The sequence below is a fragment of the Littorina saxatilis genome, linkage group LG3 (assembly GCF_037325665.1).
Source record: "Littorina saxatilis isolate snail1 linkage group LG3, US_GU_Lsax_2.0, whole genome shotgun sequence".
Lineage (NCBI taxonomy): Eukaryota > Metazoa > Mollusca > Gastropoda > Littorinimorpha > Littorinidae > Littorina > Littorina saxatilis.
This window is the reverse complement of record NC_090247.1, coordinates 28,342,498-28,368,869: the sequence shown is the minus strand read 5'-3', so window position 1 is coordinate 28,368,869 and position 26,372 is coordinate 28,342,498. Positions and strand designations below refer to the sequence as shown.

At 41.8% G+C, this 26,372-nt stretch overlaps 1 protein-coding gene across 4 annotated transcripts in view; it reads left to right on the top strand.

Moving 5' to 3' along the window:
* LOC138962061 (synapse-associated protein 1-like) overlaps positions 1-26,372 on the top strand; it is a 58,808-nt gene that overhangs the window by 24,993 nt on the left and 7,443 nt on the right. Inside the window, exons 7-9 of one of the 4 annotated variants that reach the window (XM_070333768.1) lie at positions 2,528-2,557; positions 24,166-24,327; positions 24,610-24,712. In XM_070333768.1, coding sequence (XP_070189869.1) covers positions 2,528-2,557; positions 24,166-24,327; positions 24,610-24,671 — 254 coding nt within the window. In that variant the 3' untranslated portion in view covers positions 24,672-24,712. The remainder of the gene's footprint in view (positions 1-2,527; positions 2,558-24,165; positions 24,328-24,609; positions 24,713-26,372) is intronic. The other 3 variants (XM_070333766.1, XM_070333765.1, XM_070333767.1) reach the window with 3 other exon arrangements.

Genomic DNA, 26,372 nt, shown 5'->3' with positions numbered 1-26,372 from the left:
TGTGCAAAGAGTGCAGATTCGGTGTAACCCTTTGTATCTCGTGTGCATTTCTGTCCTGAATCAAGGGTGTCTTTATCCCAAAAATAGAACATTGCTACCTCAACTAAAAGCCCAACGTGCAAAAGTCCACTGGTAAGAAATACCAATGTGCGTGGGAGTTTTCCCCAATGAATGTTGAAGTAGAAGTACATGCATCTGAGCCCCTCTTGAACAGGCCGGCTTGTCGTTTTTCGATTTAGATGCGTGCTGTCCTTAGAATCTTAATTTCCTCTTCTTTCCTACACCTGAGCCCCGCTCTTTTTGTTGTTTCAAGTATTCTTATATCCATCATCTAGGGTGTAGCTCAATATAATTTGTTTTCAACCTCACAATCACTGACTCCTATTGAACATGGAATAGTGATATTTTGATGTTTATCTGAAGTTTTAGTGCTGTCATGAAGAAAGACAGAAAGAAAGGGATTTATTTCTTTATCTCAAGGCCACCGTCCCCTTGTGAGCGTGAAAGAAGAAATAAAGAAGGAAGACTACCGAAATAGGAGTAAATTGCTATCTTGTTCAAGAGCTGAGAAGGATGTAGAAACAAAGGGAGGCAACAAGCACGGAACCCACCCTGGGATTCCGATGGAAGACATACAAGTGTTTCATCCCCCTTGTGGCCGTGGTTATCTTTTTTCGCCCACTTCCTGTCTTCCACTCTCCGTTTCTGTTAAAGGCACCTACCTTCCTGTATACAAAATCTTGTTCATCAGGCGCACAACTTTGTCCAAGCTTTTGCATAGAATAAGAGCATTCTTCCCCTTGGACACATCAATATCCCCCCCCCCCCCCCCCAAAAAAAAAAAAAAACAAAAAAAAACCCACACACACACCAACCAACAACAACAACAACACACAAAACAACAACTTCCTGGTTGCTTTCTGTGCAGAGTGGGATTTTGTGTGTGTGTGTGACTGTGTGTGTGTGTGTGTGTGTGACTGTGTGTGTGTGTGTGTGACTGTGTGTATGTGTGTGTGTGTGACTGTGTGTGTGACCGTGTGTGTGTGTGTGACCGTGTGTGTGTGTGTGACTGTGTGTGTGTGTGTGTGTGTGACTGTGTGTGTGTGTGTGACCATGTGTGTGTGACCGTGTGTGTGTGTGACTGTGTGTGTGTGTGTGTGTGTGTGTGACTGTGTGTGTGTGACTGTACTGTGTGTGTGTGTGTGTGTGACTGTGTGTGTGTGTGTGACTGTGTGTGTGTGTGACTGTGTGTGTGTGTGACTGTGTGTGTGTGTGACTGTGTGTGTGTGTGTGTGTGTGTGTGTGACTGTGTGTGTGTGTGACTGTGTGTGTGTGTGACTGTGTGTGTGTGTGTGTGTGTGTGTGTGTGTGTGTGTGTGTTAAATTAGGTTTGAGGTGCAAAATGCACTGAAAAACACTCTCCACAGAAAGCATGCAGCAAGTCTTGATTTTTGGTATGTGTCCAAAGTGGAAGGGATGTTCCTATCTAGTGAAAATATATCCCATGCGCCTACACAGATACTGGATAGTTGAAAACATAAAATGGTTCGCGTGGAAAGAAAAGAACTTTCAAGTTTTGATCATGCACTGCCTTCCACGCTTTCTGTTCTCTCAGCCCCCTCCCTGCTCCCTTGCCCCCCACCCCAAACCCCCCACCCCAAACCCCCGCCCCCTCAACACACACGTTCATCTGGCCCTCTTCTTATTTATTCAGGTTCAGGCTTTATGACCCTTATCTCCTTGTTTTCTTTGTGATTTTTTTTCTCCATTTTTTTTTTCATGATATTTAGCTTTTATCTTTTACCGGTCTGTTTTCTGTCCTGTTAAATTGACTTGCGACCTTGTTGTGCCAATGAATGCCAACACAGCCTGCCCTGCTCTACATTTTGAGTGTTTACTCCCAGATAATAAGTAGAGATAATTGGGTGGCCTTGACCTACTTTTGTTCCAGTTTGCCTGACATTAAAGCTGAGGTCAGATAGGTAGCCCAGAAGTGGATGTGATAAGCCATGTAAGATAAGGATTTGAAAAGAAAAATATTGCCCCTGGGGTATAGCTGTAATTGTGAAGTGGAGTAAACATGATTTAGTTTTTTTTCTACTTCTGTCAGGTTTTTTGTGTGTGTGTGTGTGATTGATTTGTGTTTTGTCTTACTTATTACACAAACACCATTTTAAAGTTTTGCTAACCCTTCCTCGCCCTTGGACAGTCTTTACCATCCACCCTGAACACCCCAAAGAATGCATCACTTATGCTGTATATATGTCTCTCGCTCCCTCTCTCTCTCACTCTCCTTTTTTGAAATCTATTATCGCACCCACCAACCCCCAGCCACCTCCCTGCCCCAGCACATGAATGACACCGCATGGGGTTTTCCCCATTCGTTCATCTACATTCTCGTCATGCTTTTGTCTGCAAAAGGTTGACACCGTGGGTTTTTCCACCAATCCCCATCCCACCTTAATACTCCACCCCACAAAAATAGAACATAAGAACAAAATCTGTTGTTGTTTTTTTCCAACAGAAGAAGAAGAAGAAGAAGAAGATACCGCAAAAGGTAAACTGAATGCTGATGCCATAGCGCATTAGAGTTTCATTTTTTTGCTGTGATAGCAGATGACTAAGCTAACGATTTTGGCCTTGACTTTTGAGATGGTTTTTGTCTGACACTAGACATACTTGTGATTAGCAGAAGCTAGTTTGCTTATACTAACGAGAGTGGATATTACTTCCTTTGTTGTATGAAAGAGAGAAGACTGGTTGAACTTATGATGGGAAAGTGTGGTTGAAGAGTGTGCATTTGGGGGTTGTTTACATACACAACATTTGCAAACCATTAGCAACTTTTATTCTTATAGTGGCTAGATTCAGATTTCATATACTTGGGCGTTTTGCTGTTTGTGGGCTTTGATGTTTTTGCATGTCAGAATTTTGCACTTTTTCTCCATTTCCATTTTTTGGTCATTTTGCGCGATAGAGAGAGAGGAATCGAATGAAAGTTTACTCTTTTGTATGTATTAGGTCTATTTCATTCTCCTGTACTCAAATACTTGCTATGAGCTTTGTTGTTCTGCTTTTCAAGGTCAGCATTTGTCTCCATTTTCCAATTTCTAAAGGCGTTTATCAGGCAGTGCCATGACATTTTAGTCAAGTGCTTCCTATTGCATTATTTTTATTCAAAAAACTGTTCAAAACTGTTTTGTCATTTACAGTAATACTGAACCAACAATTTTCACCACATCTTCTTGTAATATCTATGTGTGTGGGGGAGGGGGAAAGGGTGTGTGTGTGCGTCTGCTGGTGTGCATGACTGTTTGTGTGCAGACATGCACATGAGGGGCATGTATAGTTCAGGATTCTAGAATCAACATCGCCTGTGTCTATAGGCCACCTCCAAGCAAGAAGAATAAGCTCACGAACACTATGTTTTTTGACCAGTTTCCAGACTTTCTTGAGCATTGTGATTCTTTGCCTGGGAAAACTCTTGTGATGGGTGACTTTAATTTTCATTTTGAAAATGCTGAGGACTCCAACACCAAGAAACTCTCAGATTTGTTCGACATGTTCAGTTTTCACCAGTCTGTTGACTCTCCGACTCATAAGCATGGTCACATGTTAGATTTAGTCATTCATCGCCCTTCTGATGCCATTGTCAGTTCATGTTTTGTCAGTCACGACCTTAAGTCTGACCACAACGCCGTATTATGTCGTCTAAATGTTCCAAAGCCTGTGTCTGCCCCTGTAACAATAACTTTTCGTAGCATCAAGAAGATTGATAAGGAGTCTTTTAGACATGATGTAGCTGGTTTATCTCAAGATTGCTCTGTCACTGAATATAACCAGACGTTGCGCTCAATTCTTGATAGGCACGCCCCTCTCTGCCAACGCACGGTTCGTCAGCGGAAATCTAACCCGTGGTTCAGTAGCATCTCTGAGCAGTTTGGCAAACTGAAACGTGAACGTCGTCAGGCGGAGAGGTGCTGGCTTAAATCCAAACTCACTGTTCACAAAGAGATTTTTGAAACCATCAAACGCAAAATAAATGACTTAGTTGAAGGCGCTAAAACTGCTTTCTTCTCTGCCCAGATTATAGGTAGTAGAACATGCAAAGAACTTTTTCAAAATTTCAATTCTCTGCTTGGAAAACAGACGGTTTCCAGCCTCCCCACCACCCATGACCCCAAGGACCTGCCAACTGTATTTTCTGACTACTTCACTGAGAAGATCGAAACCATCAGAAATAGCTTTCCTCCACCAGTGGCTTCGCCTCTAGCTTCACAATTCTCTGGTTCTTTGTTGGATAGCTTCACTCCTGTATCTGAGCAGTTTGTTTTGAAGATTTTGAAGAACACAGTGCCAAAGTCTTGTGAGCTAGACCCCATCCCCACCAACTTGTTTTATGAAAACCTTGACCTTTTTCTTCCCATCATAACCAACATAATCAACTCTTCTCTCACTTCTGGCACTGTGCCAATGGACTTGAAAACTGCAGTAGTTAAACCTTTGATCAAGAAACCATCTCTGGATAAAAATCAGTTGAAAAACTATAGGCCTGTTTCCAACTTGCCATTCATTTCTAAAATTCTGGAAAAAGTAGTGCTTAGTCAGCTTCTCTCCCACCTTGAAACCAACAACCTCTGCAACCCTCTTCAGTCAGCGTATAGGGCTGGCCACAGCACCGAGACTGTTTTGCTTCGTGTTGTGAATGACATTCTTTCTGCTCTGGATAATGATGACCTATCAGTTCTGCTTCTCTTGGATAACTCAGCTGCGTTCGATACGATCGATCACTCTGTTCTGCTCTCTCGTCTCGAATCTGTTTTTGGCATTCACTCTACCGCTCTTCACTGGTTTAGTTCATATCTACAGGGCCGTAGTCAGTATGTGTCTGTCAATAATCTCTCATCTCCTCCATCTCCTCTCTGTTTCGGCGTTCCCCAGGGATCAGTTCTAGGCCCAGTTTTATTTGTACTATACACCACTCCTCTCTCTGCCGTCATCAAGCAACACGCAGTCAATCACTACCTCTTTGCAGACGACACACAACTCCAACAAGCATGCAAGCCAACAGAAATCCAAGCGGTGACGCACACTCTCCAAAACTGCACTTCAGATATTAAATCATGGATGACAAACAATATGCTCAAGTTAAATGATGACAAGACTGAATTTCTTCTTTTCTCTGGAGCTTCCTGTTCGACCACTTCCCTTCCAGCCTCCATCACAGTAGGTTCTAGTGACATTTCTCTCTCTTATAGTGCTAGGAATCTTGGGTTCATCATGGACTCCCACCTCTCAATGAAACAACACATCAAAAAAGTCTGTCAGACATGTTACTTTGAGATCAGAAGAATAGGTTCCATAAGAAAATGTCTCACTGTTGATGCCACTAAAACTCTCGTTACATCCTGCATTCTGTCCAGATTAGATTACTGCAACTCCCTTCTCATAGGCTGCCCTGACTCCACTCTCCAACCCTTGCAAAAAGTACAACACTCTGCTGCACGTCTCATTTTCAGAGCACAGCATCGACAACCCTGCACTCCTCTCATGAAAGAACTTCACTGGCTTCCTGTATCTGAACGTATTAGGTATAAAGCTGCCTGCTTCTGCTACAATATCATCTCTGAATCGGCACCTGCCTATCTTTCTGAACTGGTCTCTCTCTACACTCCCTCTCGCACCCTTCGTTCTTCTGATGATGCTCGACTTCTCTGTCAAGGTCGCTTTAAACGCAAGGCTCATGGCTTCCGCACGTTTTCGTATTATGGACCTCAGTTATGGAATTCACTCCCCTTTCAATTACGTCACTCTCCATCCATTTCATCTTTTAAGTCCAATTTGAAAACTCACTTGTTCCAACAACACTACGGATAGTTCCTTAGTATAGAGTCTGGGGATGTGAGATGTGCATGATGTGTTGTTTGAATCTGACAGTGATTGTATGATTTTTGTATACATGTATTGTTGTCCCGCGCTTTGAACTTTTGATAAGGCGCTTTATAAATGCCCGTTATTATTATTATTATTATTATTATTATAGTTGCTAAATAGTTTCATCTAATGTGTTAATGAGAGGCTCATTATTAACTGTGGCTAATTGCTGTGAAGATTGACAGACAATTGATTGCGGACTGCAATTTGCATCTAGGCAAATGTCATGCTTGTTTCTACAAAATGTAGATAGAGAGATTCCTGTGGGGTTCTGTTTTTGACTAGAGGGTACAAATTTTGCATTTTCACAGTTCCAGCCCAGCTAGTATGGTGTGGACTGTCAGACACATGCAGCCACACACAAAAAGAAAGAAGAAGGCATACATTTGTGCTTGATATACTTGTTTTATTTGTAAATTAAACTGCATAATTATGTAATTATGTATAATTAAAAGTTTTGTTTATAAATTAAACTGCATAATTATGTAATTATGTATAAATAAAAGTTTTGTTTATAAATTAAACTGCATAATCATGTAATTATGTATGATTAAAAGTTTTCTTTATAAATTAAACTGCATAATTATGTATAATCAAGAGTAAAAAACCCATTGCAGTGGGGAATGCCATTTGGAATACAGTTTTTGTGTTGACGCTGGAATGTTGTTCCTTTAGGCTCTCATCTGAAACGGCTATCTATTTTATTTGAGTTAATTGCTCAGTCTGATATTGATAGTAGCAGAAATAACATATGAAGCCGTATTTTAATTCTAAATTGAAGACCACACTGGCAAGTACATTCAGCTAGCATGTTCACAAGGCACTGGCTTACAAATTATTCAGGTCCCAATTAAACCGCACCCCCCCCAAAAAAAAATTTTTTTTTTTATAAGATCAACAACCAAGAAACACCCGTCAGGTTTGTTTCTTTGACAACTGATCAAAAAGGTGCGTTGTAGCAATCCCGGCTGTGCAGAATGCAGTGCTATAGGCTGTTTAATTCGTGTGGCTTCCAGTTACCTGTATTCTTCGGTCTCAGGTTTTATCTAAAAGCATTGCATAATATTTCACTCTTTGTCGCAGTTGAGCAAATGTTTACGGTCCCCAAACACACTGCCACGCAATCATTTTGTTGAGCCGATGCATTTTCCTGGGACATGGCCAAGAAAATAATGGATTAGGGTGGAAGAGGGGGGGCGGGGGCGGGGGTGAGAGGTAAAAATACCGGTGGAAGGATTTCTGTTACAGAATTTTATAGTAGTATGGCACGAAACGGGTGAATTAAGATACTGTGGGCCGATGGGGGCTTCTAGCGGATGTGTATCCGATTGCGCGTTCAGTCAAGCATGCAAATGTGGTCGAGTTTATTATAAGCTCGCTTTGTTTACTGCCGCGCTTTGTAAACGCGGCTGCGATTGGCTACAATCTCGGCCACTTGCAGGGGTCAAGGTCACACAGCGCATGCTAGTTGATTTATGGTGGCAAAAATCTTGTCAACATTGGGGGTTGGCGGTATGCATTGGCTGTGGTTGTGTTTGGTTTACAGGATGGTGCTGTGTTTTTAGAATGTTTCGTCAGTATGAGTAGACACAAAAACTAGGTACCGATGAGAAGAGTCATAATAACAGGAAATTGCATGGCCACATTCCTTCACGTCGCGACGTTTGCTTGCACATAAAAAACGTACACGCACAAACTCATTATAATAACAAAAATTATTTTGGAAAATCGTGACTCGCAAATGTATATATGTATACGTGTGTTTCGTTTTACACAAAAAATACGCTTCAGCTTTTGTCAAGTCCATCGCCTCCGACATCAGAAGTCAACTGAAAGACTGAAGTCGCGCTGCGACTCTCTCTATCTAATTCTCCCTCTTTCTCTCTCTTTCTCTCTCTCTCTCTCTCTTTCTCTTTCTCTCTCTCTCTATCTAATTCTCCCTCTTTCTCTCTCTTTCTCTCTCTCTCTCTCTCTTTCTCTTTCTCTCTCTCTCTTTCTCTTCTTCTCTTTCTCTTCCTCTTCACACACGCACACATACACACTGTAACACACACAAGCAAACACACGCCAACACACACACACGCGATAAAGACTGTAATACGTGGCTCCATAATTATATATATGGTATATGCGTTCGCTTGTGTGTTTTCAAGTGTTGAGCGCATGTTATTCATGTGTGTGTCTATCTATCTGTTCTAATTGTTTTCCTTTGCAAGTATCGACTCGTCGAGTCGTTGGGTACTGGCCCAAATTCCCCACCCCAACTCTCCGCTTCTGTAAGCCATTCCCAAGCAGTTTCAGGCGGTTTTAGGTTGCTTTTGGCGAAAATGATTGGTTATAGTGCCCTCTTTATAGTGTTTTAAGACGAGTTTGAAATGAGGGGTTATTTTAAAGTTGTACTCAAGATAGAAGTAGACGCGATGTATTCAAAGTTCGTGTTTTATGTATTTTAGAGAACTGTTCTCCTGGTTCGTTTATTCTGCTGTAAATTTTGACTTTGAAAAAGGACAGGGAAAATATGAAAACAAGGCTATAGCGGAAATGAGACTGACAGACAGTGATGAAAGAGGTGGTTGTTGCTGAGTTGGCGGTAATGAAAAAGATGAATGCATGTTTCAAACGGATCTCTCTCTCTCTCTCTCTCTCTCTCTCTCTCTCTCTCTCTCTCTCTCTCTCTCTTTCTCTCTCTCCCCAGTGTGTACATGGTGTACACACAACTCAGTCTCTTCTCCCTTTAGCCTCCCCCCCACCCCCCTCCCAACTTATTTAACTTTATGCTTTCTTGTATTGATTAAGTGTGTGTTCAAGTTGTATCTGTGGTAGTGTATTTCTCAGTGTGTGTTTGTGTAGTTTGGTTGTGTGTGTCAGTGTCTGTGAATGTGGTTGTGTGTGTATGTGGTTGTGTTGTTGCATGTGTCAATATCTATGTCTGTGTTTGTGTTTGGTTGTCTGTTTGTTTTGCAGTGTCTGTGGTTACGTGTGTGCAGGGGCGGATCTGGGTTTTGAAAGGGGGGGGGTGCAAAGTTCTTTTTTTTTTTTTTTTTTTTTGTATCTTATCAGCGAAGCGCCGAACCGATGGCGCGAAGCGCCGAACCGATGGCGCGAAGCGCCGAACCGATGGCGCGAGAGCGCCGAGCATGCTAGGGGGGTCCGGGGGCATGCCCCCCCGGAATTTTTTTTTAAAAAGGAAGCAAAATGGTGCAATCTGAGCGTGTAAAGTGCTATTTTCAGGTGATACATTTTTCTTCTTTTTTTTTTTCTTCTTTTTTTTTTTTTTTTTTTTGTCCCGCTGGGGGGAGGGGTGCAATTGCACCCATTGCACCCCCCCAGATCCGCCCCTGTGTGTGTGTGGTTGTGTGAGCGCGTCTGTGTCTCTGGTCATGTGTGGTTGCGTTTGTCAGTGTGTGGTTGCGTGTGTCAGTGTCTGTGGCCTTCACTGCGCCCCCCCCCCCCCCCCCTTCCTCTCTCTCCTTCACGTACGCCTGCTCAGACCGGTTTGAACGACAAAGCGGAAACTGACAAGCGAAAAGAATGCTTGCAAAGAGTGTCCAAGGTCATATTCAGCGCCGGTAAAAGGAACCTACCAATTACGTACCGCTAATAATACTCGGTCACGAGCCGGTGCTTTGGCTGCATGTCACAATTGTTGGCAGCAATTTTTAAGTATATGTTGACCTTCAGTTGACACCTCCAATAGCGAGTCGTAGTAATATTAAAGTCACAAGGTTTAAAGCTCCATAACTTTTCAGGGCAATTTGTGGATTTGGCCTTGACATTCAAAACTGCCTAAAAAAAATACCAATGTGTTCTACATGCAACCTTTGAAGCAATTATCTGACGCCCAGTAAACGTACTGTGCACAGCTGAGAAATTATTGTTGACATAGGTGTCATTTCACGAAATTAATTTAAACTGGAAAGACGGTACTCCACATTGAAACTAACGAAGCCTACTTTGAAAACCTTTGATTTGAAGCAGCTGTGTACTATGAGTTTGAAAAATGAGAGGGAAAAAACTGTTCAAAATTGTATGTTCGGTATACAGAATTTTAATTTAGGCACGGAATCTCTTCTTTAGAAGAAAACTCAACCGAACGCCTCAAAATCGAACGATTTTTAACATGTCATTTGTTATGGCAAGGAACGCAGTATAATTATGAGAACACGCGCTCAGACATCGTCACAGATACAATACTCTCTCTCTCTCTCTCTCTGTCTCTCTCTCTCTGTCTCTCTCTCTCTCTCTCTCTCTCTCTCTCTCTCTCTCTCTCTCTCTCTCTCTCTTTGAAAACAAATCGAGGGTTTTTCAGTTCTGGGACAGAAGTACTTGCAGATCCATTTTTGCTAGTTGGTCGACACCACTGTTTAATTCATTCCTTCACTGGAGTTTTAAGTAGTTCGATCGGTTCCTATAACACCTGACCTTTACTTTAGCTCCGCAAGAATACTTCAAGATCATTATCTGTAGGCCTAGGCTTTGGTTACCTACTGGCGCAGAGATAAAGAGGAAATACTGAGAACTAGTCATAATTATGACAGTTCGGTTAAAGGTTTTCATGCGTTATCGTACAGGCACGACACACACGCGCGTTCGCGTTTAAGACGCACGCACGCACAAACACACACACATTAACACACGCACGCACGCTCCAACACACACACACACACCAACACTAACACACGGACACGTGCACACACACACACACACACACACACACACACACACACACACACATACAACGCGTGGTTTAGTGCAATCACACTCAACGCAAATCGGCTTACATAGCAAAGAATGAAATCTGAGTGGCAAGCGCGAAGAAAGGAACGATTTGAAAGAAGTAGGGTAATGTCGTTCTCATTTTCTGGCTGTCACCTGTAAAAAAAAGTTTTTTTTAAAGACACACATAGACATACATACAAAGCATGAACAAAATCTAATCATGCACGTGCCGCAAAATAAGTTCTTTGTGTTCGGGTTATTCAAACTTTCTGCGATTTAATGCGTTTTCTGTGACTGGTGGGATGAAATGATTCTGTATGTGTGTGTGTCTGTGTGTCGATCTGTCTCTCTCTCTGTCCGTCTCTCCGTCTATCTCTGTCTGTCTGTCTCTGTCTGTCTCTCTCTCTCTCTCTCTCTCTCTCTCTCTCCCCTCTCTCTCTCTCTCTTTCTATCTATCTCTTTTGACTCTGTCTCTTTTTCTCTATATCTCACTATCTCTCTTTCACCATCTCTCTCTCACTCTCTCTCTTCCACCCTCTCACTCTTTCTCTCTCCTTCTCTCTGTTTCCGTCTCTCTCTCTCACTCTCCTTCCGTCAGTCTATCTCCCCCCCTCCTCTCTTTCTCTCTTTCTATCTCTCTCTCTTTCTCTCTCTAATTCTCTCTATCAACGTTTTCATTGTCGAGGGAAAGTCAATAAAAGTTGTTTTTATTTGTGTTTTTTCACCGGCACGGCCGACATCTGTCAGCGTTATATATATGAGATATTCACATGACAATTACGTGAACCGGTTGACAATACAGACGTAAGTTCAGATGACATTTCTGCACTCTGTTTGATCAGTTAAAATTCTTAATGCATACAGGACAGAACTCATTCTGATAATCCTCGCTCCACGGCTATCGCCAGGTGTCTCTCTGACTCCCTCATTGCTTTCTAAAAATTGTTTCCTGGGAAAGGGTGACAACCGTATTGTGCCAAAACTCAATTATTTTTTTCCAGGATAACCTATAGCAGAACCGTGGATTCTTTGCGACGATGCTGCCATTTAAGACATTTTAAAAGTGCAGACATTGCTCTCTTTGTTCTTGCGGTGGAATATATACAGCGTTCGAAGTTTAATTTTGATTTTTTTCAGGATAAATCACAGAATATTGTAAACCAGCGAAGAAAAGTGACTTGAAAGTGAAAAAGGCAAAACAAAAGTTTGGAATAAATCACAGTATTATAATTATAAGCCAGCAAAAAAGTGAGTTTAAGAGTGGGGGGGGGGTGATAAGTTAATGATGTGAAGTTACCAATCAATGTACCAGTAGAGAAAAGGGAATAGAAAGAGTGTTTGTGTTAGTGTCGCTGTCAGGGGAAGGGATGGAGTGTAGTGAAAGGGATGTTGTGTTAAGGCGAGGGAGAGGGGGCTAGGAGAAAAAGTGGTGTGTTTCTGTGTGTAATGTTGGCAAAGTTTGTGAGAAAGCCAAGTCTGACACCTGAGGGGGGTTTAGTGCTAGAGGTGACCGCACCCAAGGTTGTAACAGCAATCTCACGTTCTTCATAGCCGTGAACAGTGATCTGAAGTGGTGCAAACCGGTCATGGTCACTCTACTGCCAGCTTGTAGTTTCTTTTCTACACATACTGCACTTTGCCAAGATCACACTTGCATCGGTCCCGTTTTAAGCCATGTCGGTTGAAGGGACTTACTTTTTATATTTAGTCAAGTTTTGACTAAATATTTTAACATCGAGGGGGAATCGAAACGAGGGTCGTGGTGTATGTGCGTGTGTGTGTGTGTCTGTGTGTCTGTGTGTGTGTGTGTGTGTGTGTGTAGAGCGATTCAGACTAAACTACTGGACCGATCTTTATGAAATTTGACATGAGAGTTCCTGGGTATGAAATCCCCGAACGTTTTTTTCATTTTTTTGATAAATGTTTTTGATGACGTCATATCCGGCTTTTCGTGAAAGTTGAGGCGGCACTGTCACGCCCTCATTTTTCAACCAAATTGGTTCAAATTTTGGTCAAGTAATCTTCGACGAAGCCCGGACTTCGGTATTGCATTTCAGCTTGGTGGCTTAAAAATTAATTAATGACTTTGGTCATTAAAAATCTGAAAATTGTAAAAAAAAAAAAAAATTTATAAAACGATCCAAATTTACGTTTATCTTATTCTCCATCATTTGCTGATTCCAAAAACATATAAATATGTTATATTCGGATTAAAAACAAGCTCTGAAAATTAAATATATAAAAATTATTATCAAAATTAAATTGTCGAAATCAATTTAAAAACACTTTCATCTTATTCCTTGTCGGTTCCTGATTCCAAAAACATATAGATATGATATGTTTGGATTAAAAACACGCTCAGAAAGTTAAAACAAAGAGAGGTACAGAAAAGCGTGCTATCCTTCTTAGCGCAACTACTACCCCGCTCTTCTTGTCAATTTCACTGCCTTTGCCATGAGCGGTGGACTGACGATGCTACGAGTATACGGTCTTGCTGAAAAATGGCATTGCGTTCAGTTTCATTCTGTGAGTTCGACAGCTACTTGACTAAATATTGTATTTTCGCCTTACGCGACTTGTTTTTTTTAAACCAAACATTGCCAAGATCGCAAGCTCGCGCGAAGTACGTTTCAGGGCCGGACCCAGGGGGGGGTTCCAGGGGTTCCGGAACCCCACCCCTGGAAAAAGCATGTACCTTGCTTTGACTTTTACTAGTTTTAGCACCAAAACAATGCTGCTCTTAACCCTCAAAACAAGGCCCAGAATGCACCAGATTGCACAGATTTTAACCGTTTTTCAAACATTTTCCGGGGGAGCATGCCCCCGGACCCCCCTTGTGGCTTCGCCACTTCGCTGATTTGCCCCCCCAAAAAAGGAGGAACCCCCCCCTTACAACTCATTTGGTCCGGCCCTGCGTTTGGTTCTCTCAATTGTTTTCCTGTTGTTTTTTTAGTTGTTTTTAAATCAGTTCAGATTTCCCCCAAGCATTATATTGCATGACTGTAGAGTAAAGGATGTCCAAGGAAGAGACGCAGCAGCAGTAAGCTTACAATCGCTCAGATTCAGAATAAGCAAACGGCAAAGAATAAGCTGGAAATGACATGGGTTATGACTTATGAGGCAAGGACGATAACCATCTGAGTGCACAAGTCCATTCAGAAACCATTTTATTGTCAGGCCTGTAATATCTGCCTGCAATTGTAACTTAAGTTTCTGCAAACACAAACCAGGTCAGAAGCAAAGGTGCACAGATGCCCATAACATCAATGAATGTCAAGCCATGAAGGTGAAACGATTCCAAACACTTTGCTTTGCCAAACACCATGTACACTTTATTCGCTGATGTGCGAATTATGTCGCCGTGCACTAGTGCTGGAACAGAAAGAAAAGTTTGTTTCACAGCAGTGTGCTTCAGAGAAATAGACTAACATGTGTTCTTTAAAAGTCAAACATGGAAAATAAAAAATAAAAACAACGCTGATGTTTTTGCTCATCTTGCTGAATTGCTTGAATCGGCCCAACATAGACAAATTAAATAGGTTGAAGGGACTTTGGAGAGTGAAAAAATCCACACACAAAACACCAAAGTCCATTTCAGTTCAACTTGAAGGCGCCAAGCTTATACATTGGAACGAATTCAAAAAAACAGTGACACTTCGGTTGCACTGCCATTTTGTCCACGTCAGAACAAAAAGGATTTTGCCAGCGACGCAAAAGATTACATGCACTGTGCTTGCATTACCTACATAAGCTGAGCGATAAAAAGTGTATTTGTCGACACATCTCATCATTGTTCTGTCTGCTGTCTGATTTATTTCGTTTTGTTCTTGGTTTACCTGAGTCAGCTAAACTCCCCCCTCCAGAGCCCCCCTTCCTCGCCCTAAAAAAATCGTCAGCATCTCCTCCGCGCTCAACAAGAAAGTAAACAGTCATTGTGCAGATAAACTTAGTTACTTAAACCTTATCAAGTCGTGTGTGTGTGTGTGAGAGAGAGAGAGAGAGCGCCCGCGTGTAATGTGGAGGGGGCAGGAGCGTTCATACAAGTCACTTGACCAAAGAAGAAAGGTCATTTTTGAGTGATCTTAAAATTGTGTAATTTTATACTCATGCTTCGTTCGTTCTCAACGGGTAGTTCAACGGATAATTCTGAGGGTTTATTAACATAAATGTGGCTTCGTTTATAATGCGGTTAAGTATGGGGGTAAAAATTGGCTAGGCTAGACGGGCGCAGTGGACTAGTGGATAAAACATAGGTCTCCTAATCGGATGGTCGTGAGTTCAAATCCCAGCCGCGGCCGCCTGGTGGGCTAAGGGTGGAGAGTTTAGGTTGAAGATTTTTCCGATCTCCCAGGTCAACTTATGTGCAGACTTGTTAGTGCCTTAACCCCCTTTGTGTGTACACGCAAGCACAGGATCAAGTGCGCAAGGAAAAGATCCTGTGATCCATGTCCGAGTTCGATGGGTTATAAAAACACAAAAATACACAGCATGCTTCCCCAAAAGAGGCGCATGACTGCCTAAATGGCGGTATCCCAACTAAAACATTCAATCCCGTGTCATTTTATTCAAACGGTCTGTGACAATATATTAAAGGCACTCCACTTGGCTATCTCCCGCAGTGGGGCACTGCGGTTATGAAATTAAAGGCCCCTCCTGTTTTTGGAACCGCAGGAGCTTTCTAGTTTGCTGTTAGGTAGATTTTTGGTTCCTCTTTCCTGTCATGCTCTCTTTTTCTTCATGAATTCTTTTCTTTTTTCTGCCTTCTTGCCCATTCACCTGTATTTTTTCCAAAAATCTCTTCTCTTGCCGCTTGTCTCGCGATTCATGTATAGTTTAATCTGTTAGTGTTCTGATGTAAGTCCAGCAGTAGATTGGTTAAGCCTATTTTAACATACTGGAAACTGGTAATCTTCCAGTAGGTATTAATTTAGTTTTACTAAAGCCTGCTGGGACACAAGTAATGGGTTAGTGCATTTGTAAACAGGAATCGCTTGACAAGTGGCCCCCTTCATCCCCCCCTTCCTCGTCCTGATATGGCTCTGCGTAGTCGGCTGGACGTTAAGCAACAAATAAACAAACAAACAAACTTGGCTATCTGGCACACCTTTCGGATCAAAGAACTGTTACTAATAGTTGGGATATGAAATTTGTTGTAATACTCTTTTTGTATGCTAAGTTTTGATACAACATAAACGCACACAAAAAAACAGAACACGAAATCACAAGTAATTTTGATGACCAGTAGAGTCAAAGAAATACTAAATGTTAGTCTACTATTGTAACGTACAGAAACTAACTGAACACTCCGTCAGTGTAGAATATTCTCTTCCAAACGACAGTGTAAACTGATGTTTTGTCCTACAACCTAGGCTCATTGTTTGATTGAGTGCAGAATAACAACACTTTTTTTATGCACGCGTGAACGGTTCTGATATGCTTCGCTTATTTTGTTAAAGATTTCCTCATGTGATAGTGAATCTTCGCCATTTTTTGTATACACGTGTATGCGTGAACGGTTTTCGTACGCCTAAAGGATTTTGATGAGATCAGCGGCCACAGTCCGGCAGTGTTAAGAATTATCTCGTTCCAAGGACGTGCTTATATTTGCGTAAAGGCTTCACAGTATGATATGGACAAATACAGACTTAGGTCAGTTGAGGTTATTCTAGGGTCACTGAAAATACACAAAACCGTTACATACGCCGTCGGTAGCCACGCTTGACTACAGGCGCTAGAAGCAGGGACGTTTTTTTAACTGTTCAGTTTTTGACACGGGTGATGAGACAGCGTGAGAGATCAACAGACAGATTGAACAGGAAACATTGGTGTACTTCGAATTCAACGATTGACTCGTTGTTTTTTCTGTGTGTTTTTTTATTGTATTTTTTTCCTCTTTTCAGTTTTCTCAATTGCTGTTCATGTTTAGTGTGTGTGTGTGTGTGTGTGTCTGCTGCCTATTTCACGGTTTGCATAAAGACAGTCTTTTGCTGCATATTCACTGGTTGGTATAACGACAGCCTTAGATCAGTTCGTGTTGCAGGAAATGTGTCCCCAATAACTTGTCCTACAACGTTTGATAAGTGTTTACTTGAAGCGAATCAAAACAGTGTGTTATCACTCCCTTCAGAACAGCAAAAGCAAACAACAACAACAACCAAACAAAAACAAAACAAACCAACAAGGAGAAGAGGTCACAATGTGGCGTGTCTATGGTGGCCTGCCTCGGTCACTCTGTGTGCACCTGGCGTAACCGGCTTATTATGGCTGGCCGACCCATCCTGAACTCAGGTCAAAATGAGTTCGGCTCATTCTAAAGCGATAGCGTGGAGCGATGATGATCAGAATGTGGCCGACCTTGAAAACACTGACGACCGGCCAAGTGTACACAAGGTTTTGACTGGCGGGGAAACAAAACATGCCAGCTTGGCAGGATTTAAGTGGTGAATGGGCTTAATAGTGGAGAGTTGCTTGTCTTTGCTATGCTTGATGTAAGTTTGTTTTCAAGTAAAGTTTGGTGTGATATTGAACACGAGATGCTTATCCTTCGCTAGTCGTAAACAGTGTATATTGCTATTTCATATGTTACGGGGATTTCCATTGGTCAATTGGGCAAAACTGAGCTCAGTGCAAAAGTGATATCGACGACATTTCCGTCGATATCAGTTTTGATATCGACGACCTCTTTATTGCTTCCCCACTTCAAAAACAAAAACACCTAAATTTAAAAACAAACAAATATATATGAAAATGTAATGATCCCAGAATTTAGTTGAGCAAGTGACTAAAGACTTTTTGAAAGAAAAGACATTTTGAAATACTGAAAAGTACAAGAAAAGAGTGAACAAAAAGAAATAATAATCCGAGGGAGGGATATGGAACAACCAAAACTGAGACAAATTCTTTTGTAATTTCTTTACAGTAAATTGTCCAGAGAATTAGCAATATCACTGTCTCAACAGACCATAGCAGAAGATATCATCACACAGTCAGTCAATATTGGGTACTATTCTGTGAATCTGTGTGTTTGTGTGTGTGTGTGTGCGTGCGCATACGGACACACTATTCAGTGAGCGTAAAAGCTGTCCCCGTGTGAAGAAGTGGTGTGTGTGTGTGTGTGTGTCACGTCGGCTGTTGACATGAGTCACAGTCATAAGCCTCGTGATTCAGCGTTGACATCCTTGAACCCCCATGCCCATCTCCACCTTCACCAATTAACCGGTGCCCTATTCGGCTGTCTGTGTGTATTATTACATCCTTCACCACCCTTCCTCGTGCAAAAAAAAGAAGAAAGAATTAGAGCAGCATATTATATTGGTTGTGTAAACATCAAGATATTCTGTCAAAACATAACATTGCGTTGGGAGTGCTCTTGACACGGTACATTTTCCATCTCTCCTCCTCCGACCTACATTTCTTTCTCCTTCTCCTCCGACACCGGCACGGTTGGCCTAGTGGTAAGGCGTCCGCCCCGTGATCGGGAGGTCGTGGGTTCGAACCCCGGCCGGGTCATACCTAAGACTTTAAAATTGGCAATCCAGTGGCTGCTCCGCCTGGCGTCTGGCATTATGGGGTTAGTGCTTGGACTGGTTGGTCCGGTGTCAGAATAATGTGACTTGGTGAGACATGAAGCCTGTACTGCGACTTCTGTCTTGTGTGTGCCGCACGTTATATGTCAAAGCAGCACCGCCCTGATATGGCCCTTCGTGGTCGGCTGGGCGTTAAACAAACAAACAAACAAACAAACCTTCTCCTCCGACCTACTTTTCCTCCTTCTCCTCCTACTTCTTTTCCTCTTCCTCTGACCTACTTCTCGTCCTCCTCCTTCTCATCCGACCTACTTGTTTCCTCCTCCTCTTCCGCCTGTCCTACTTTTCTTCCTCCTCCTCCTCCTTCTCTTATTACCTACACTTCTCTTCCTCCTCTTTCTTCCTCCTCTTTCTTCTCGTCCTCTTATTACCTACTTCTCCTCCTCCTCTGTCACCACCTCCTCGCCCGTCTCCATCCCTCCTCTATCGTTGGAGTTCCAGTGTTTGACCTTTCTTATTTTTCTCGTTTTTTGTTGACTCACATGCGAAGCAAAAGTGAGTCTATGTACTCACCCGAGTCGTCCGTCCGTCCGTCCGGACGTCCGTCCGGACGTCCGTCCGTCCGTCCGGAAAACTTTAACGTTGGATATTTCTTGGACACTATTCAGTCTATCAGTACCAAATTTGGCAAGATGGTGTATGATGACAAGGCCCCAAAAAACATACATAGCATCTTGACCTTGCTTCAAGGTCAAGGTCGCAGGGGCCTTAAATGTTGCCTAAAAAACAGCTATTTTTCCCATTTTTCCCATTTTCTCTGAAGTTTTTGAGATTGAATACCTCACCTATATATGATATATAGGGCAAAGTAAGCCCCATCTTTTGATACCAGTTTGGTTTACCTTGCTTCAAGGTCAAGGTCACAGGAGCTCTTCAAAGTTGGATTGTATACATATTTTGAAGTGACCTTGACCCTGAACTATGGAAGATAACTGTTTCAAACTTAAAAATTATGTGGGGCACATGTTATGCTTTCATCATGAGACACATTTGGTCACATATGATCAAGGTCAAGGTCACTTTGACCCTTATGAAATGTGACCAAAATAAGGTAGTGAACCACTAAAAGTGACCATATCTCAAGGTAGAAAGAGCCAATAAGCACCATTGTACTTCCTATGTCTTGAATTAACAGCTTTGTGTTGCATGACCTTGGATGACCTTGACCTTGGGTCAAGGTCACATGTATTTTGGTAGGAAAAATGTGTAAAGCATGTGAGTCGTATGGGTTTTGCCCTTCTTGTTTTTTTATGTGCTCAGCGTGAACGCGTTTTTGTGTGGAACGAACATCTGCAAATTAAGTATGATTTATTAGTCGGGATTGATGGACTGGTGAGTGACTGGATGAAATGGGTAATTGAGCAAGTGATAAAGTATAGCTGCATGTAGACTGCTGCTGCTGCTGCTTCTCTTCTGTTGTGATGATGATGGAGGTGGTGGTGGTGGTGGTTGTGATGGGTTTTGGGGGAAAAGAAAAGAAAAAGGAAGAATGCAAGGTTCGCCTAAGGAAGTTTAGGGTTTAGGTATCTAATACTACATTACCTAGATTAGATTGAAGGATGGATGGATGGAATCGATTTTTCTTATTTTTTGTAAGGACAGTCAAGTCTTGAGTCCCGAGTCTTGGATGGAGTGGTCCTGCAAATCTGAAAGTATGCTGAACTCACTGAACTGTTACTCATAAAGATTCCCTTCCAATTATTGCTTGGAGGATTAGAAGCAACATTCCTTCAACACTATGAAGATGTGTCATAACTGGTGCAAAATAAAGGAAAGCGTACTTAATATGATCAAATCAGAAATGCTATTCCAGAGAATACACGTATTTTTGCCCGAATCTGCAGTCTCTGGAGTGAAAGCGGGTACTGTCCTTGGAATGTACATACATACCACAAGAAATTGCACTATGAGTGTCATCTGGGGAAAAGACTTTCCACGGTTACATATTTTTGTTAGCGGTAGAGACAGCTTTCTGGTTCATTTGCATTCGGTACGCCAGATGTCGCGGGTGGTGAGGGTGAGTCAGAAATAGGTTTATCTTTAATAAGTGCAGTGCACAGCTGTCGGGTTGTATTACGGGGTAATGGATGTGTGTGTGTGTGTGTGTGTGTGTGTGTGTGTGTGTGTGTGTGTGTGTGTGTGTGAGAGAGAGCTTGTGCGCTCGCGTGTGTTTGTGTGTGTGTCTGTCCGTCTGCATGTCTGTGACTCTTTATTTTTGCTTGTGTTTTTAAATAGATTCAGGGAGAAATACACGGGACGAAGTCAGCATTAGTGAAGTAGGCGTGTGTGCTTAAGTATATGTGTGCGGGGCGTAGTGCCTGAGGAGGTTGGGTGGGGACTGCTGGAAGGGGGTACACTTGTGAATTACCATCCTGAACTCAAGTCAAAATGAGTTCGGCTCATTCTCTCCCTGACAGGATGCCTTGAGTTTCCTTGTCTGGCAAGAAAACTGATTTTTTTTTTAAACATATTTAGAGCTTTTTGTAATGTATTATTGATATAAGCAGATTCGCGATCGTCGATAATGATTTTTCATGGTGTTTTGTAATTTTTAAATTACAAAGGAATTGATATGTAAGACAGTTTCAAGCGAGCTATTTTTCGCGGCTGTATTTACTGTGCAAACAACTCTAAATATGGCAAAAGTGTCACGTGATAATCAACCGTTTGGTTTCGGCACTCACTGGAGCCGACGATTTTTTTCTGTAACCAGTTGACAGTGATGAAACCATATATTACGGTCTCCTTCCGGCATCAGTCCCAAAATTTCGACTTGTTTTGACCTTAGAACGATGTCTTTATCATAACTGTGAAGAACAGAACGGAGATCACTGTCGAAGTCGGCCAATCTGCAATCATCTTCGTCTCGCGAACACTGATCTCAAAATTAGATCAGTGCTCGCGAAAACCATTTGGGAGATAACTCTGTGTTTTTGTTTTGATAGATTCGCTTAGGACTGTAGCGTCCGGTCAGGGAGAGAATGAGCCGAACTCATTTTGATCTGAGTTCAGGATGTTGTGAATACATGTTTGCGCGTACAGTTATTAAAAAAAACCCACACACATCCGTTTTGACATAAATTAGCACTTTCCGAGCGGAAACAGGTTACAGATGCATTCCTTCCCGTGGAAACTATGGTGTACACAACACATCTCTGTCCATGCTTTCACAAGATAAAGGTTCAGCCTTCCCCCTGGACACGTACGAAAAATCAGCAGCATGCTTACTTTCTATACTGTGTGATATTTTTTTTTATCTATATAATTTTTTTTTATCTATATAATTTTTGACTCACATGCGAAGCAAAAGTGAGTCTATGTACTCACCCGAGTCGTCCGTCCGTCCGGCCGTCCGTCCGTCCGGCCATCCGTCCGTCCGGAAAACTTTAACGTTGGATATTTCTTGGACACTATTCAGTCTATCAGTACCAAATTTGGCAAGATGGTGTATGATGACAAGGCCCCAAAAAACATACATAGCATCTTGACCTTGCTTCAAGGTCAAGGTCGCAGGGGCCATAAATGTTGTCTAAAAAACAGCTATTTTTCACATTTTCTCTGAAGTTTTTTGAGATTTAATACCTCACCTATATATGATATATAGGGCAAAGTAAGCCCCATCTTTTGATACCAGTTTGGTTTACCTTGCTTCAAGGTCAAGGTCACAGGAGCTCTTCAAAGTTGGATTGTATACATATTTTGAAGTGACCTTGACCCTGAACTATGGAAGATAACTTAAAAATTATGTGGGGCACATGTTATGCTTTCATCATGAGACACATTTGGTCACATATGATCAAGGTCAAGGTCACTTTGACCCTTATGAAATGTGACCAAAATAAGGTAGTGAACCACTAAAAGTGACCATATCTCATGGTAGAAAGAGCCAATAAGCACCATTGTACTTCCTATGGCTTGAATTAACAGCTTTGTGTTGCATGACCTTGGATGACCTTGACCTTGGGTCAAGGTCACATGTATTTTGGTAGGAAAAATGTGTAAAGCAGTTCTTAGTGTATGATGTCATTGCTAGGTTTAGCTGAAGGTCAAGGTCATGTAAAGGTCAAGGTCAAGCATGTGAGTCGTATGGGCTTTGCCCTTCTTGTTTATCTTTTCTATTTTTTTTTTTGGGGGGGGGGGCTGAATAATTTGTTGTAGCTGACTCCTATATGTCAGTCTCCAAAACATGTTTAGCAACGACAAGAAAAGAAATCAAAAGTAACACTTTGCACAGGAAGTAGCTTGGTTCTCGCTGGTTTTTTGGTAAGTGTTCCACATGGAAGTATACAGACTTATCTCCTGTATCACGACAGATCTTTGGTGTGTGCACAATCGCTTTAAACGGGAAGGAAGATTCTTTAACGAAAGGTTACTCCGATATGGGATCTGATTTTTTTCTCTCTCCCCGAACACTCTTTGCTAATCCGTTTTTGATTAGTTTTGAAACCAGGCTCACACACCCTCTCTCCACAAGCACAATTGTGTTGAGCTTTGAAGAAAATTGTTTTCATGCAAATTTCCGGATGCATGCAAAGTGGGTCAAGGTTTCAGACGAGCCTCGTGTGTTTAGAGACGATGTTTTCCTGCTCTTGAAATCGCGAGTTTGCAAGCGTTGATGGGATTACTTAACAAAATTGCCTCTCACTGCTCATATTTTCGAAACAGAAAGGAGTCGTTTGTATGCATACGGAATGGCTGCTTCAAGAGGGTAAGAAGCAATTCATTGAGAGCGAAATGAGACGTTTTCAAGGTTCGGAACTGATTTGTCAATGAACGCTTTCAACAAATTTGTGCGTACACTTATTCCGCAATTTTACTTAATAAGCTGGCCTAGTTCTAGACGAAATGTTCCTCACACTTCACTCTTGACATTTAATGAAATAGCTTGCAATTCTCTCTCTCTCTCTCTCTCTCTCTCTCTCTCTCTCTCTCTCTCTCTGTTCTTATGATGTCTGGATCTGTGCCCCCCCTCTCTTGAAATATACCCAGTATTGTGTGACCGACCCCACCCCCTTCAAGGACCGCCAACAATCTTAGACAATCAGGTCTGAGAGGTAGTCCAAGCAAAAACGGAGCTTTATTTATAGAACCTTTGAGTTTGAACGGAGCATCTGAGAAAACAGTCTTAATGGCAGTGAAGGCTCTTAAAGGTGGTCGTCTACATTTTTGCTTTTTTTCAATAATCTTATGGTTAGATTTCGCTAAAAAGTTATGTCAGATGATGAATGAACCATGGGGAAAAAAGTTATAGAAAAAAAAATATATGTAAAAAAAGATTTTATTTTTGGGTAGCGTGACTCACGCTTCCAATATTTTGTTTTCTGTTTGCTGAGAACATGTGCTTTGCCTAAAAATACTGACCAATCAAATTCATGTCACTATGCTTATAGCCACGCCCAAACAAGTGCAGCAACAGTTTGACACTGAAGCGCTGTGCACGCTTTTTTTTAAACGCACGAAATGCACGGGATTTGAGAGGAGTTTTGCGCATGGCATTTTCCAAATAAGGATATCCTACTATGAGTACTACGCTGGAATACTACAATGAATTTTCAAATGGCTACACTGGCTTCGTCTTTCCTGATCGAAAGGGGGTGTATTGTTGATATTTGTAGATAATAGACTCTGCATTTTAATGGCCAAATGGCGATTTCGGTATAAAAATGTAGACAAGGACCTTTAAATAAGGGGTTAGTTTGTAATCGAGTCTGTTTACACCGTGTCAGTCAGTTAAAGCCTGATAATAATGTGAAACGTACACACACACACACACACACACACACACACACACACTCACACTCACACACTCACACAGTGGCAAGGTAAACTTCACGAGCTTGCTGCACGAAGCTTCGGCACTGAATTGTTTATCTCATTAATTTTAAGGACAGCCTTTACCCTGTGTTTCCTGTCTCTGTGTGTGCAGACTCTTCAGTGCAGGAGGCAGGGAGCAAGGAGGAGTCCGAGGTGCCCGACAGTCCCACGCAGGACGAGTTCGTCAGCGACACTTTCAGCCAGCAGCAGCTCACCGAGGAGGAGGTACGCCGCGAGATGGAGCAGCTCGGGGTCAAGGACGACCAGAAGCAAGGTCAGGGTCAAGGTTGTTGTTTAGTCTGGTTGGTTTATTGGTTGGTTGGTTGGTGTTGTGTGTGTGTGTGTGTGTTTTGTGTGTTGTGTGTAGTTGTTTTTTGGTGTTTTTGTGTGTGTTTTTATTGGGTACTTTTGGATTTTACTAATCAAATAAAATCATAAAAGAGGAGGCTTTGCAATTGTTATAATTATTTGAACCCGAAAAATCAGTTTGGCCCCAAAAAGTTGGGATGACCCCACGATACTTTAAACACATGGAATACCTGTGCCTGCCATGCAGGTGACGAGGACGAGGAGTGGGAGAAGGAGCTGATGGAGGAACTGCTGGACTTGAAGGACTAGGGGCTGTGTTCTGTGTGTGGAACAGCCTGGGCTAGTGCTGGGTATGTTGTGAGGGGGCTTGCTCACTGGTGTACACTTACTGGAGGGTTGCTGCTCACAGGTGGGACATCCTTGGGGATTTTGCTAGTGCCTGGTGTGTTGCTGGGGTGTTAAAGGCTGATCTTATTTGGGCAAAGTCGACTTCGCGAAGTGTGCTTCACAAAGCTTGCTGCACGAAGCTTTCGCGTTGAATTGTTGGTAAACCGACTTTGCAAAGTCTTCACGAAGTCAACTTCGGGCTTAATTAAGGCCTTAATGCTCACTGGTGCTCACTAATATGGAGGGTTGCTGCTTGCAGGTGGACAATTGTGGAGCTGAAAGGTTGTTGCTTGCAGGATTTTGTTATAGCACAGGGTTGCTCCTCAAAGTTGTCCATTTATTATGCTGGAGGCCGTTGCTGAGTAATCTTGAACTTGAGTTATAAACTCAGAGCTTCAACTCTTCCTCTTTGGTGGTTGAACTGGGGTGTTTTTTGGGGTGTTTTTTGTGTGTTTTTTTTAATTTTTTTATTTTAACACAATTTCTGTCTTTAACCTTTATGTATTTGGCTTCGTTTTACCCCTTATTTTTTTCTCTCGATTTTTTACAATGGCTTCGCTTTTCAACCTCTGAACGGGCATTTTTCTTATTTTGTTGAATTCAACATGACAAACCTCATTTCAAAATGGAAATATGTTTCTTTGTCCACAAACCATACAAGTGCAGAAATAATTGTACGCATACAGAAAATGACATGACTCACATTTCATTAATTTTTCCTTTTTTGGCTAATGCCCACTACATAGCATACTTTATAAGGTTTTTTTTAACTTTTATTTTGTTTGTTGTATTTTGGACTTTTGGCTTCTTCATTCAGATATTTCTGAGTGTTTATCACGAGTCCTTGCTTTTTCAGTCATATTAAAACTTTGTTCAAGTTCTAATTGCATTGGACAAACTGTCAATCTTCATTGTTTTATTTATAAGTATTGGTGCGGCCTTCCTTTTCTTTTCTTGTTTAGTAGGAATCCGCAACAGATCAACTGCTAACATTCCAACATAAAGACTCAAAATAACAAGATTGGTCAATGAATGGAACACAAACAGAATAGAAGAACAAAATGTGCACATCTTTTTTTTGTACTTTCTTGTTTTTTTAAGGTCTTGTTCAGTAGGGAGACACAGCATGTTATAAGGCCAAAAAAAAAAAATTGTCTGTTTAGGGTAACATGACCAAAAAAAGTAGGGTCGGTAGGTAGGTAAAGTTTTTTTTGTTTTTTGTTTTTTGTTTTTTTGTTGGTGTAAATGCTATTTTGGCTGAACATTCACTTCTTATATTTGATGAATACATGTTTCAAAACTAACGTATAAATAAAACAGAGAGAAAGGGAGAGAAAGAAACGCCAAATGTCTCTTTTTAGCATTTTTACCTCTTTTTTTTTCTTTTTTTTTTTTTTGAAATCAAAAAAAAGTTTTTGGGTCGGCGCCAAATCGATAGGGTCGGTCGGGTTACCCTAAACAGACAATTTTTTTTTTTTGGCCTAAGACAAGCCAGGGTTTTCTTCTATTTCTGGCCACTAGACTTGATTAATTTCTCTTTTTATATTTAGTCAAGTTTTGACTAAATAATTTAACGTAGAGGGGGGAATCGAGACGAGGGTCGTGGTGTATGTGTGTGTGTGT